Below are 13,654 nucleotides of genomic sequence, written 5' to 3'. Positions count from 1 at the left end.
ATTAACTAGCAAGTTTGATATGAAAGACTTGGGAGTTGGTGATTTAATTTTGGGGATTAAGATCCATAAGACTCCTCAAGGTTTGGAATTGTCACAATCTCATTATATTAAGACAGTACTTGAAAAATTCGAGCACTTAGGATTTAAAGTTGCAAAGACTCCAATTGACGTGAATCTTGCATTGGCAAAGAACAAAGGCCAAATCATATCACAATTGGATTATGCTCGTGTGTTGGGATGCTTAATATATATCATGAATTGTACACGACCAGAGTGCTATAAGTAAATTGAGTCGATACACGAGCAATCCAGGTCAATATCATTGGATGACAATGAAACGACTTTTGGGATATTTAGAACATACCCAGGGCTTTGCTTTGCACTACAGTAAATATCCTGCGGTGATTGACGGATATTGTGATACAAATTGGATCACCGGTTCAACTGATTCTAAGTCCACAAGTGGATATGTATTCACTATTGGTGGAGGAGCGGTATCTTGGAAGTCGTCCAAACAAACTTGTATTGCCCGCTCCATAATGGAGGCTGAATTCATAGCCTTAGATAAAGTCGGTGAAGAAGCTAAATGGGTCTGAAATTTCTTGGAAGATATTCCATTTTGGCCCAAACTGTTGGCACCAATATGCATACATTGCGATAGTCAAACTGCAATTGGAAGGGCTGAGAGCGTTATGTATAACGGTAAATCTCATCATATACGACGAAGACATAAAACCGTTAGGCAATTACTCTCTAGAAGAATTATCACGATTGACTACGTAAAGTCAAGTGATAATGTGTCGGATCCACTTATAAAAGGCCTAACTAGAGAGGTAGTTGAGAAATCATTGAGGAGAACGGGACTATGACCAAGAACAAGTCATTGTGACTGTAACTCTACCTAGAAGACTGGAGATCCCAAGATCTAGGTTCAAGGAGATCAAACAAAGTCATTAATGACGGTTCAACATTGTCAACTACAATTTAGGTCCATTCTCGTGATGAAACAATGTTAAGTACCAAGGATAAAGTATTAAGGCTTTTTAATGATTTTTAAATTTGCTACGGGGTATATCGAATAGTGTATCTACGGGATGACACGTTTAGGAATCACCTATGTAAGTGTGAAGTGTTAGCCGCTTCAAGGAGAATTTTGTCAGGTCAGTTCTCTACGCACTTATGAAACCAGGCGGTGTTCATGACTGAAACGAACACAACAATGAGAACCAAAGACGGTTAATGGTTGATTGTGTGACTTATGGTTGTCTAGGTATATACCAAAGTTCGACGGTTCAAAGATATCAAATCTACCGATTGACCGAGTATATCCGACATAAGTTCACTACGGATAGTTCAAAGGGAAACCTACTTATTCAGATGCAATTAATCCTTGCTTGCGAATCACACAGTTTTTCATGCATATTTTCGTGATATAACCATTCCCCATTCATGTGGGGGATTGTTGAGGTGATTTTAAGCTAGATAGGCTTAAAAGAGGGTGAATGAAAAATGGAGGGAAATAAAAATTTTAAGTGAAAATTTAAGTTTTCCCCTTGACAAAGGGGCATTGTCCCATATTGGAAGAGGAAAAGATTTTTGATGGGTATATATACAATTGCTCATCTTGTAGCTCTTAAAGAGTGAAAAAGGAGGCAAGCCTCACGCCGTCATCGTCGCTCGCTCGCTCGGCTCGACTTCGGATTCAGATTTGGATTTGGTCAAATGATCGATTGACTGATTAATTTTTTGGACCAAATTTATTTGTTAATAGCAAATATTAACAAAAATTCAACGGAATATTAATATTAAATCCAACAGAAATATTAAACATTTTATTTCCCTTTTTCAGTTTTTCGATTTTGTAACTGAAAATTAACCTCCCTCTTCAATTCCCGGTTTATTGTTGCGTAAATAGCCATTTATGTTATGATCGTTTTACATAAACAACCATTCTGAAGAGTTGCATCTCTTCAGTTTTGAGCTCAACATTGGCTATACGATTATGGTCTATTCTCTCAGATTTTCCATACAATTTTCTGAGTTCTCCTCCTTTCTTCTGCATTGTTTTAACTTAAAAGAAAACAACAGTAAGTGTGATTTACTATCGAACTTTGTGTTCGCTGAAACACTAAAGTTTGAAGTACCACTACACCAGTGTGTAATTCGTTCTATCCTGGGAGGAAATAATCCATAACCTTGGATACTAGGAGGGGATTAAATTTCTTAAGGAAATACTGTGAATTCAGTGGGCTCGAATTAACTTCTATTTCATTTATGTTCCTGTTTATATGATTTATTTTCCAAATACAGTATACTAACACCAATTTCTTTATGTCGATAAAAATTTCATAATTCAGAGACATGAAGTCAACTTTGAACTTTTTTTCCTTTGTAGATTTAATAGTGGTGTTCCAAAGCTAGAATAATTTTAGTGGCCATAAAGAGCTCAATATTCTCTACGCAAGTAGCATAGAAGCAAATATCTATCCTTCAAAAGCATGAATGAACAAGAGACCACTCTTTTACTAAGGTCCATAGAAAGATTTTCCCCTTTACAAGAAAAGAATTCTCTTAAAAATTCGGCAAAGCATAAAAAAAAGAAGAGTGGCTTTTCTTTAGGGCGGATCTAGTAAAGGAGTTACAGTTTCATTTGAACTCAGCAACTTTAGATTAAATTCTATATGTATGTTGAAAAATTTATTAAAAACTAATAATAACAGATTTCAAATCTAGTAAATTAAATAGAATATAATAGGATTCTGAAATCGTACCCATAAAATTTAAATTCTAGATCCATCTTATAGTAGTAGCGAGCTACCAATCTCAAATCATTAATTTGTATTCTATACCATATATAGACTAATTCATGACTATAAAGTCTTTTATTTTGTGTGATAATAGGTGCACATTTAGATAAAATATGTTTTTCAAAAATTTAAACTATATATATAAAAAAAAAGACAGCCCGGTGCACTAAGCTTCCGCTATGTGCGGGGTCCGAGGAAGGGCTGGACCATAAGGGTCTATTGTACGCAGCCTTACCTTGCATTTCTGCAAGAGACTGTTTTCACGGCTTAAACCCGTGACCTCCTGGTCACATAACAACGACTTTACCAGTTACGCCAATCCGAAGCTATTCATCCGCCATTATATCAAATTAAAACATGGAAAAAGAAGGAAAAAGAAAAAAGGAATTAATGGAAGATAAGAGATTTCTTTATTTGTCACCACATGGGAAGGTAATTGGCAAGGGTCCTACATCTCAACTTTTGAGCCTTGGCAAGTGACCTTTTATTTTATGCAACATCAAATCAAATGGAAAATTATTGAGGCGTAGTGAGATGGTTGAAATTCCGTTTTTAATTATATATGTTCGTATTTTTAAATGTTTTTTTTTTGAGAATTTTATCCACTTAATTTTTTTTACTTATGCAAATTTAAATTATTCGATCAGTAAATTTTAAATACCAAATAGTTAAAGTAAAATCAAAGAGAAAAGGCTTTATGGTGTCCAGTTTAATTTAAGGAATTTTTATCTACAATCATGGTGTGGGGTAAAAATGCACTTCCTACGTCGATTATGGATGTCGAATCTTTTAAACATGGCCTACATAAGTGAAATCTTCTTTTCCTTTTTGCCTTTTCTTCAATCATTTCATCAATACATTTTAAACCTATGAATTATTGTTTGTTAGTGCTTTTTTGGTACCATCTTCACATGTTTTCAAGGTAGTACCAAAATTTTAGTTTAGTACCAAGTTATTAGTACTGCTGATTCATGTGATTAAGTAAAGTGTACTTCATTAGTTAGTGGAATTCATAACACAGTAACTTTTCAAGTCACAATATCATTTCTCCTCGTTTCTTACAAAAGAGTAACTGTGAAAAGCTTTGACGTTGAATTATGTGTATAAAAGTAAATATAAATAAAGTTTGATATAAATTTCAAAATTAATTATCTTAATTTAGAATCCATAACGTCTTAATTTTGGATTTACCGATAAAAAAATTGATATTTGAAGACTTTAAGCTTTTAGGTTACTTCATTTTGGTCGCGGATCAGCTAAAAGTAGTAGTTAAATGAGGAAGTATAAAGGAGATATGTGATAGAAAAAATAATATTTTAATATCTCAAAAAGAAATATTTAAATTAATGTCTATGTTCATTCCTTGATATAATATTAATTGCTCTTTATTATACAAATTACTCTTATTATTTATAACAGATTGTACAATACAATTTTGAAATATTAAAACTGATTTTGAATACCTATATGTATATATGAGATTTGAATGTTTGACATTTTGTAGCCTTAAATAGTTTTACGTTTTGTTATTAAAGCCTTAATGGCTTTTTGGACGTTATTCAGTCAATAGTAAACTGACTATTTAGTAAATGACTATTTAGTCATTGTATTGATGTTTCAAAACATTTTAATTCTCAAATGAAAACGTCTGTTTCTTTTGTAACAGTCATTTTGCTTTGAAAAGCCATTATGGCTTGCACGTTTCGAAGCAGAGAGTCTATTTTGGTTTGGACTATATATAATTCTGCTTTCAACTTTTAAAGTGTGTGCAAAAAGTTTAAAAACTTTTCTTCCTATTTTTTTGGTGCTGGTTTTCTTCTCATAAATTTTTGTTGTTTCTGCTCCTAGTTATATTAGAAGAGCCTGTTGAATCCTGGGGATATGACTAATATTATTCATCTTGGTGTGGGCGAAATATCCTTAAAAAGAGTGTCCTTGACACGCCTTAAGCTAACCTTTTATTCTCCATAGCCATTCAATTTTTCTAACAATATGTTGGTAGTTGCTACCCTTCTCTTAGGCAAAAGGTAGTTTGGCCATGGGAGGGGAGGCGAATATCAGTGACGTGCGCAGAAATTTTTGTAAACGGTGTTAATATTTGAAAAGTAAATAAATGAATAAATTACTGTGATGGCAAGCGATGTCATTTTTTATATTTATACCCAATATTTTAATTTTATTTATTATTTATACATACAAAATACAAAAAAACTTCGATGAAGCGGTGTCACCGCTTCAAACAAGGTGCCTACTCTCCTGGGAATATAGACGTGGGGTTGTGCATTTCTTTGTATTTTAGACTGAGAAAGAGAAAGAATAAAGAGGGATAACAATGTTCTTTTTTTTTTCTTTTAGAAAGGGAGGGAGGTTTTTGAGCTAAATTACAAGGAAATGAAAGGCGAAGAAGAGAGAGGAAATTATATATGCAATATACCTTCTTTTTTCTCATTTCTAGTTTGTTAGGTGCCATATGGCCCATAAGCACATGACGGAAAGCAAGAAGGTAACTATTGATCCATTAATTGGAAAGGGGAAGAACTAAAATATTGTGGAGAAGGCAAAAAATATAAACTAGAGTCTAGAGATAAAGGGGTTGTTTTTCTTTAAAAAGTGAAGCATTATGTACAAAAAATGTAAAACTAGAGATAAAGGGGGTTGTTTGATTGCTATTGTATATAGGACCTTAGAGCACTATAAGTTGAGAAGAAGAGGCCACAATACATAATAACAAAAGTGTTAGGACAAGGCTAAAAGAGAAAAAGAATAAAGAAAGGAGATACGGATTTTACAAAAGATCTACGCCCACCGTGGGGCTCGAACCCACGACCACAAGGTTAAGAGCCTTGCGCTCTACCAACTGAGCTAGACGGGCCTTGTTGGTGAAGTTTTAAGAATAATAAATAAAGTCTAAGACTAATGTGCAGTTTATACTAAAGACATTATGAAATAGCAGAAAAAGTTAGATGCTCCTCCTCCATGCAGGAACAGCTCAGTGATGGTAAAACCACCACTAAGTCTTTCAAGTTGATATATATGAGTTAGGATAAGTGGCTTTATGCCCATCATTTTTCCATTTATTATACATAGGAGTAGGGGAATAGCGAAAATATGTTTTACAACAAAGTGAAATTTTAGGCAACTAACCTACTTCACTACTAAGATTCACCTAGCTTAATGTCCATTGGTTCCCCTTCTCCTCTGTACAGGGCAGCCCGACCAATTTCGTGGCCCTAAAACCAAATTTTATGAGGGGCCTTAATTTTTTTATTAATAAAAAATATTTTATTTTTATTTGAAGTCTATTTTTTAAACTTTTTTTTTAGATGCAAAGTTATTATTAATTTTTTATAATCAATTTCTCCTAACAAGTCTTTCTCAATTGATAATATAGCTAATTCATTTAATATCTTTGAAATGTTGTTGATCTTAAGTAAGGTTTTATCAATTTTAATTTTGAAACAGTTTTTTCCACTGAAGCAACGTTAATAGGAGTTATCAATATTATTTTATAAGTAATATAGGCCTTTGGAAAATAATCAAATCCTTTTATTTGATTGTGTATATCAATTATATTGTTATCTTCTAATTGTACTATTTTTCTTAATATTTTTAATTCAGAAAATAAATCTAAACTATCAATGTCGGGTTAATTATTATGATTTAAGGAGCATTCAAGATGAAGACAATATTTTTTCAAATTTCCATCATCTAGTGATCTCAGCTTTTACCGCTAAATAGAAAACCAAAAATATTTTCATGTGCCTCTAATTATTCAAATCTATTTTAAAGTGAAAAAATAACCTTGTCTACTACTCTCTGTGGTCCATAATAAGTGACTTTTCCGGCTTTTATTTTGGTCCAAAATAAGTGTCCTTTTATATAATCGAGAAGGAATTAACTTTATTATTTCAAAATTTGCCCTTATTTATATATCTCAATGTGTCAAGTTAACAACATATAAATTTTAATTAAGGATAATTCAGTCAAAATATATTTTTGTTCTAGGTGTCAGTATTTTCTTAAGGGGCACATCAAAGGTTAAAAAGTCATTTATTATGGACATGAGGGAGTATGTATAAAAAGTAATCAACTCTAAAGGACTCTTTGAGAGATTTTGAGATTTCACTATTAACATTCTCCTCAAATTATTTCTTCCTATATACTACATGTTTATTATAAAATCCGGGTTCAATATTAATTTCAAATGCAATTTCCTTGACAGAAATCAAATCAGTTAAAAATCCTTCTTCTCTTTATTTGTTAAATAAAGAAATTAATTTTTTTTTAAATTCACATAAAAAAAATTAAAATTTATATATTTCCTATTAAATGTAAAAAAAAAAGGGATCTCCACAAATATGAGGCCTAAGGTAGTTGCTTTACCTGCTTTATGGACGGGCCAGATTTACAACTGGCCGTTCAAAAATAACCCAATTTTAAAAGTAATCAAAATTTAGCCACTTTTCATGTAAAGATAAATCTGAGCGAAAATACTGTTCAAAACCCGGAAAATACGTCAGTATATTATACTGGAGTTCCAGCATAAGTATGCTTGAACTCCAGCATATTATACCGAAGTATGCTTGAACTCCAGCATAATATAATGGAGTTCCAGCATAACTACACTAGAACTCCAGCACAATATACTGGATTTTCAGCAAGTATAATTGTCCAGTATAATATACTGGAGTTTGGAGCATCGGTGCTCCAGTCTCCGGTATATTATACTGGAGTCAGCAAAGTATACCGGTCCAACATAATATGTTGGAGTTCATACACAGGTGCACCGAACTCCAGTATATTATGCTGGACCGGTCTTTGTTGCAGCAAAATAGTGGCTATTTTTTATTGACTTTGTAAACGCTGACTATTTTTGAATGACCAGTCCCAAAACTGGCTATACCGTGCTATTTTTACCTATATTTTATGTAACAGGGCCCAAAAATCCAATTTGCGCTCGCAAGCCCGAGTCAGAACTTCTTGGAATCGGTTCAAATTCTCCTAGTAACATATAGTAATCCTTTAATTAGAAAATATTAGTAGAAAATGAGGCCATACAGTACATGTGTCAATTCTTTAGAAGGGCAGAAAATTAACCCTGCTGGCTTTGTTAGGAGAAGCTTTTTCCAGCTTCTTATAGTACAAAAAAATATTGGGTATGCTGTTGTTGTCGTCGTCTTTGTTGTTATAGGACAAAAAGCCCCAACAATATTCTACATCCCCAAGCTTTACTGCCTAATCTACCAAAATCTGTACAGTCTCAGAATTTTGTGAACAAATATGTGCTCAAGATTCCTTCTGTGTAGAAAAACACATGATCCTCCGAATAGGCTGCGAGCAGAAAGGAAAGAGTTTAGTGACCGCATAACAATTCATTCTTGAGTATAGTGTGTCACTCTATGTGCCCATGGCTCGGAACGATCATAGTCTAACTGCTCATCTAATATAAAATCAATGAGTAGATCTCACCTCTCCTTCCCGTACCACAGCCAAAAATTATGGGCTATAATTCTAGAGCATTAATTTGACCAAGCAATGTCCGAATGTGTCAAATGAAAATCAGTTCTTCTATAAGATCATCTAATATGAGATCCTCGAGCTCCAGTCCAACACACACAGCATCAAACTGAAGGTTCATCCAAGTTTCATCTTTTGCTAGATCGCGACTAACAGCATCATCAATTGGTTGATCAATCTTCATTTCAGATTCGAGACACGAGTTTATATCAGTCCAAACCTCCCCAAGGACATGGTAACCAACAGGCATTGTATGGATAAAAGAACGACATGTTAACGACTTTGGCCAATAGGAACATGATCTCTCGTAGATTTGTAACAAGACCTCATTGACTAAATCAAACAAAAGCAGTTGATCACATGACATATCAGCACAAATTTCCAATTCCTCAAATACTGACGGATTCACTGGATGGTCAGTAGAATGCCACTTTCCTAGAAACTGATCATTTCCACTGAAGCCAGATAGTTCTAGTACATCTTTTACATAATTGAATTCAGGTTTATATCTCTTATCAACCTGAATTTGCAAATGAATTCTGTTTAGTTCACTAGCTGAAATTCCTTTTTTATCGGTGTTCACTGTATCCTCTTCTGCACCTGTAGAATATTAGTCAACAATCAACATTATAATGTTTGTTAGCCAATGACTAAGCAGGGTAAATTATACATTGATGGCTCAAAAAAAATGGAAAATATAAAGAAGAATGTAGAGATTGTTTCGGATAAGATACCTTGAGATGCTGAGAGATTAGCTGGGCTAGTAGCATTCTGAAAAATAATATCCGGAAGAGGAATTGATTTATCTAATGTTGAATTAAGAGATGAAGTGACTCCATTAACATTTTCAACCGAGGAAGAGGTCTCGTCTGTCTTTAAGCCACCAAAATCATCAAACGTCTCATTGACATCAAGAAAAATTGTACTCTTGGAATCCGAATAGTAACCTTCTTCAGTTTGGTTTTCTGAACCTAAAGGGATATTGAAGGACTTCTGTTCGTTGGACTTGGTACTTCCGACACTTATGTTGTTGCTCGATGCAGCTCTAGCTAGTTTATATGATGAGTAACCGGGTTCAGGAGAGTCGTCAAATTTGAAAGAAGAGTAATACCTGAGATCAGGCATAGAAAGAATTCTCTCTAGGCTGCCTATAGGGCTTCTACTTCTAGCTGGTGAAGGTGATCGAGATGCTCTAAAACTCGACCTATCAAAAAAATTCTGTTTTTCTTCCCTATAGAAGCAGGTGTCAAGTAATTGATTATATCTGTCCAATGATTCATTGACAGATGATGTTCTCCTAAAATATTTCATTTCACTCTTGCTAAACGGAGAACTGCAATGAGTACAAGTACTTCCCGGGAAGTATTTCACATGTCTATCTGTAGTTTTCTCCTCAACTATATTGTTTCCCTTTTTGGATGATCCACGACCGTGTGGAACCTTATGAAGGACAGCATCCATGATAATTCGCCTGTCCTTTCTACTCTCCTTAATTGCGTGCCTTATTTTTCTCCGTAGATTCTTAAAACGATCGAGGATGAGTTTACTCTCGTGATGTTTCTTTTCTGCATGAGGTGAACGTGGAGAGACGTTGTTAAATGATTCAAGTCTTTTCACCACATGTTGTCCAACATCATCATCTTCGCTACTCAAATCTGTTGATGTCACTGAATGGCTATTCAATTGTTCTGCAAAACCGGACTCATTTTCCCCTTTTGCATGATAGTCACATTCCAACTTGTTCTTATGATTCCTTGACCTAGCAGATCTTCTTCCCCGTGATCCACGTGAAGGAAACGAAACCGACTTGATAAAGTCAAACCTTGATTTGGAAGCCTGAGTGCTATGTAGCTGCAGTGAAGATAAGTCCTTTCTCATGTTTTCTGATTCAATAGGCTCGCGTGTCTTTTTTGTCGGAGGGTCTAATAGACTGGCAACAGAATAATTCTCCTTCTCCAAAGTCTTGTCACTTAAGGGAATTTCATGAGAAGATTGTAGATCAGCAAGATCTAGATGATGAATAGAATTAGTTCGTTCGAGCTGTATAGGACACGATGAGCTTCTGCGATGCCTACCCTTTTTCTTAGTTGTCTCTTCAGTAATCAAAGATCTTATCCGAGATAACATTGAACTTTTGGACACTTGAGCTGGTTCTATAGTTTTCACTACAATCTGAAATGTTATGGTTGATGACATAGTCAGTTAGTGCACAAATGTACATAATGTAGCAAGAAGTTAGAAAAGAACAACAGCAGAAAAATACAAAAGCTGTTAGCAAGTTCACTCATACTATCTTGTAAGCTTACAGAGGAATTCTCCAATCTGCCTTCTACTCTTTCTTGCATATCACCAGAATCAGTAGTTGTTGCATTATCCCCTACATCTTCAACCACTGGAAAAGAGAAAATAGTTAATGCAGGAACTTCGTATGGTTCGGAAACAAGTTATACTTGGATTATAATGCAGGAATAGCAATGCACAAATTATTTCCTGTTGGGCGTTTGGTTCACAAAAATTGGATATGCAAGATATCGTTTAATAAAAGGGCAGCCCGGTGCACAAGGCATCCCATTCACGTAGGTTCGGGAGAAGGGCTTCACTCTAAGGAGTGTGATGTAGACAGTGAGTTTCAATTATACCCTTGGATGCTTCACTTAAGGCTTCTAGAAAAAAAGACAAGGATAGTTTCGTCCTTTTAATGCTTATCCATGTACAAGTTACACATAAATTAGTTATTCTAATGTTGATAGTGGTATAAAGTTATAACAAATTTGGTGTATAACTTTATACAAGGATTAACCATACATGAATAGAAAAGTAAACCAAACATTTTATAACTATTAGTACAACTTTTTTGGAAATCTAATATTGAGAAATTGTTATCTTCACTTAAATATGTTTCAATATAGTATTCAGACTTGGAAGCAAGATCTTCACCCGTCTTAATCACTAAGAACCCTACTGCGCAAGGAGCATGAACATCGTCGTACAAAGCAGCCTTTATATCGGCAACAATAAATGGGCTCCTTTTTATTTTCTTAATTGCACTTTGTACCATAATTATTTCTTGCTAAATATACATCAAACCAAACGATCCCTAATAGTTATTCAATCCAACATTAAACCTATAGTAGTTGTACACAAACCAACTCTCCTTTTAGCTGAAAAGCTTTAGTAATAAAGACAATAAACTGAGCAACTAACATGATATGCTTAAGAGATTAATTATCATAATGTAGAACTGGAAAACTATATTATGAAAAATTAATTTATTTTTGGTTTCTTTATTTCTTTCTTACCAGCAATCTGCTTTCCACAGCCCTGCCTTTTATGTGGAAGGTGTTTCCTGACTTGTTGCCATCGGTTGTGATTCAAATTGTGAAGTATTCCCCACATGCATCCCTTAGGATTTTCTGGACTAATACTAGGATCTTGATGTTTCAAGCTCTTTCCCATATAGTAAAATCTTGTTTACTACTTAATCAAATTATAATCTTCCTGCTTCCAATACCTGAACCACATATAAGAAGCCAATTTAGCCAAAACCAATAGATCAACCAAAAGAAAAAAAATGCAGCCAGTGCACAAAGTATTCCACGTTGACGCTGGTTCTGGAGAAGGGCCGCACCCTAAGGGTGTGATGTAGCCAGCCTACCCTAATGCAAGTTTTAGTGGCTGCTTTCATAGTTCGAACACGTGACCTATAGGTCACATGGAGACAACTTTTTTTTTTTTTGGTTTTCCACCCGGTGTCCGGTACCCACATTGGAGCCCGACTACATCCGGATTCGCGCCAGGTAGGGCCCCAATTGGGGGGTAGCGCGCCATACCACGGATTTTTCCATACCCATGGCTCGAACTCGAAACCTCTAATTAAGGGAAGAGTAGTCCCATCAGCTGCACCACATCCTTTGGTGGCTGCATGGAGTTAGCTTTACCGTTGCTCCAAGACTCCATTTCTAAGAAAATTAACTAAATAATGGACCTTTTTTACGAAAAGAAATTCCCCATTTCAAATATGAATTCATGATGCATCAATGTAAAAACTTAGAAAGAAAAAGAGAAGTGGCAAAAGGAAAAGAAATGAATAGCAGCAAATAGTGAATTGCCTTTGTTAAAATCAAAGATATATATTCAAGGGTAAAATCACATGAGATTCATTCAAACACTTTCCTTTACACGAAACCCCCATACCATACAAATACATGGAGCAAGATCTATAAAATGAATTGCATCTTTAAATTTTCCAATTCATATTTAGGGTAACATGGCATCAAATTTTGACCAAACTTTTCCCATTTCATACAACTCCCATGCAATTATCATATAGTAAGATCTGTAAAATGAGTTTCACCTCTAAATTTCATCGTATGTGCATCTCAACAAAATGCATCAAAATGGTAGGCGAACCTACATTGTAGGCAGAGGGTCACCGGCACCCGAAAAATTCGATAAAAACTTTCAAAAAATAGTCAAATATTAACAATGCCCCCGTACCAATCTCTATGAGTAGTGATAAATTAATATTGAATATAATGGTGTCCCCGTGACTATCGAATTTTGGGCCCGCCTCTGATATCTTTACCGGAGACCTCCCATTTGAGCCTGGGAATGGAGAAATTCCTGAAAGGAAGCACTTTTCTCTTAACTAGTTCTACGCAGCACGAATCCAAATTAGTCGAGCTGGTGGGTTTTAGATACCAGATGATTAAACAAAAAAAAAAAAAAAAACACTTGATGTCCATGCAATAAAGATAAAAACAGAAAAGGTGAAAAAAATTTTAGAAGCAAATATTAATTAAATGATATACTTACGAATTTTAGATTCTGGATTCGTCTCTGACATGTGTTAAGGGAATTCTAAGGGTAACATTATCATTAATGTACATTAGGAAATTCCAACACTAAGGTTAGCACATTATCGTCATAGTACCCTAAGTATATTATGTAGAGGGAATATGGAGCTTCACAGACATGGTAAAAAGGTTGAAATTTGCAGAGGGAAGAAAAAGAGAAAGTGAAGGAGGAAGAAGAAGAAATGGATGGAATAGAATGGGGAGAGAAAAGAATTTTCTTTCTTTACTTTTGGCGCCATTTATCTGCCAACCGTTTTCCGTTTCTTTCTCAATTCTCTCTTTATATATATCTTTTCATGTGAGCATTTCTTATTTATTGTTTTGCTAGACTTATATATATCGCTTCAATGCTTCTTATATATATCTGCCAACCGATATACGTGTTGCGCATGTATTTTATCTCGATAATATAATTTTTTCTAAAATTATATAATTTTTTTAATTTAAAAATGCGAATGACATTTCACAATGCTC

General features: G+C 34.5%; 1 protein-coding gene and 1 non-coding gene across 2 annotated transcripts; both read right to left on the bottom strand.

Annotated features, from left to right (window-relative positions):
- Positions 1 to 5,606: 5,606 nt before the first annotated feature.
- TRNAK-CUU (transfer RNA lysine (anticodon CUU)) lies at positions 5,607 to 5,679 on the bottom strand. Its single transcript has one exon. It is a non-coding gene; the product is annotated as a tRNA-Lys (tRNA).
- A 2,174-nt stretch (positions 5,680 to 7,853) lies between these two features.
- Positions 7,854 to 13,394, bottom strand: LOC107826708 (uncharacterized). Its single transcript, XM_075223677.1, has 5 exons — positions 13,140 to 13,394; positions 11,624 to 11,835; positions 10,544 to 10,716; positions 9,059 to 10,496; positions 7,854 to 8,924 (listed from the first exon to the last, which is right to left on the bottom strand). The coding sequence occupies exons 2-5, from the start codon at positions 11,778 to 11,780 to the stop codon at positions 8,356 to 8,358; spliced, it is 2,337 nt and encodes a 778-aa protein (XP_075079778.1). The 5' UTR covers positions 11,781 to 11,835; positions 13,140 to 13,394; the 3' UTR covers positions 7,854 to 8,355.
- Positions 13,395 to 13,654: the final 260 nt, after the last annotated feature.

Source organism: Nicotiana tabacum, chromosome 10 (assembly GCF_000715075.1).
Source record: "Nicotiana tabacum cultivar K326 chromosome 10, ASM71507v2, whole genome shotgun sequence".
Taxonomy (NCBI): Eukaryota; Viridiplantae; Streptophyta; class Magnoliopsida; order Solanales; family Solanaceae; genus Nicotiana; species Nicotiana tabacum.
This window is presented reverse-complemented; position numbering and strand designations above follow the sequence as displayed.

Bases quoted from the DNA above. Each gene is read 5' to 3' on its own strand.
- LOC107826708 (XM_075223677.1), bottom strand. From the start codon at position 11,780: ATGGGAAAGAGCTTGAAACATCAAGATCCTAGTATTAGTCCAGAAAAT. The intron at 10,717-11,623 runs GTAAGAAAGAAA...TCTCTTTTCCAG, and splicing joins CTGTGGAAAGCAGATTGCTG to TGGTTGAAGATGTAGGGGAT. The intron at 8,925-9,058 runs GTATCTTATCCG...AATATTCTACAG, and splicing joins TAATCTCTCAGCATCTCAAG to GTGCAGAAGAGGATACAGTG.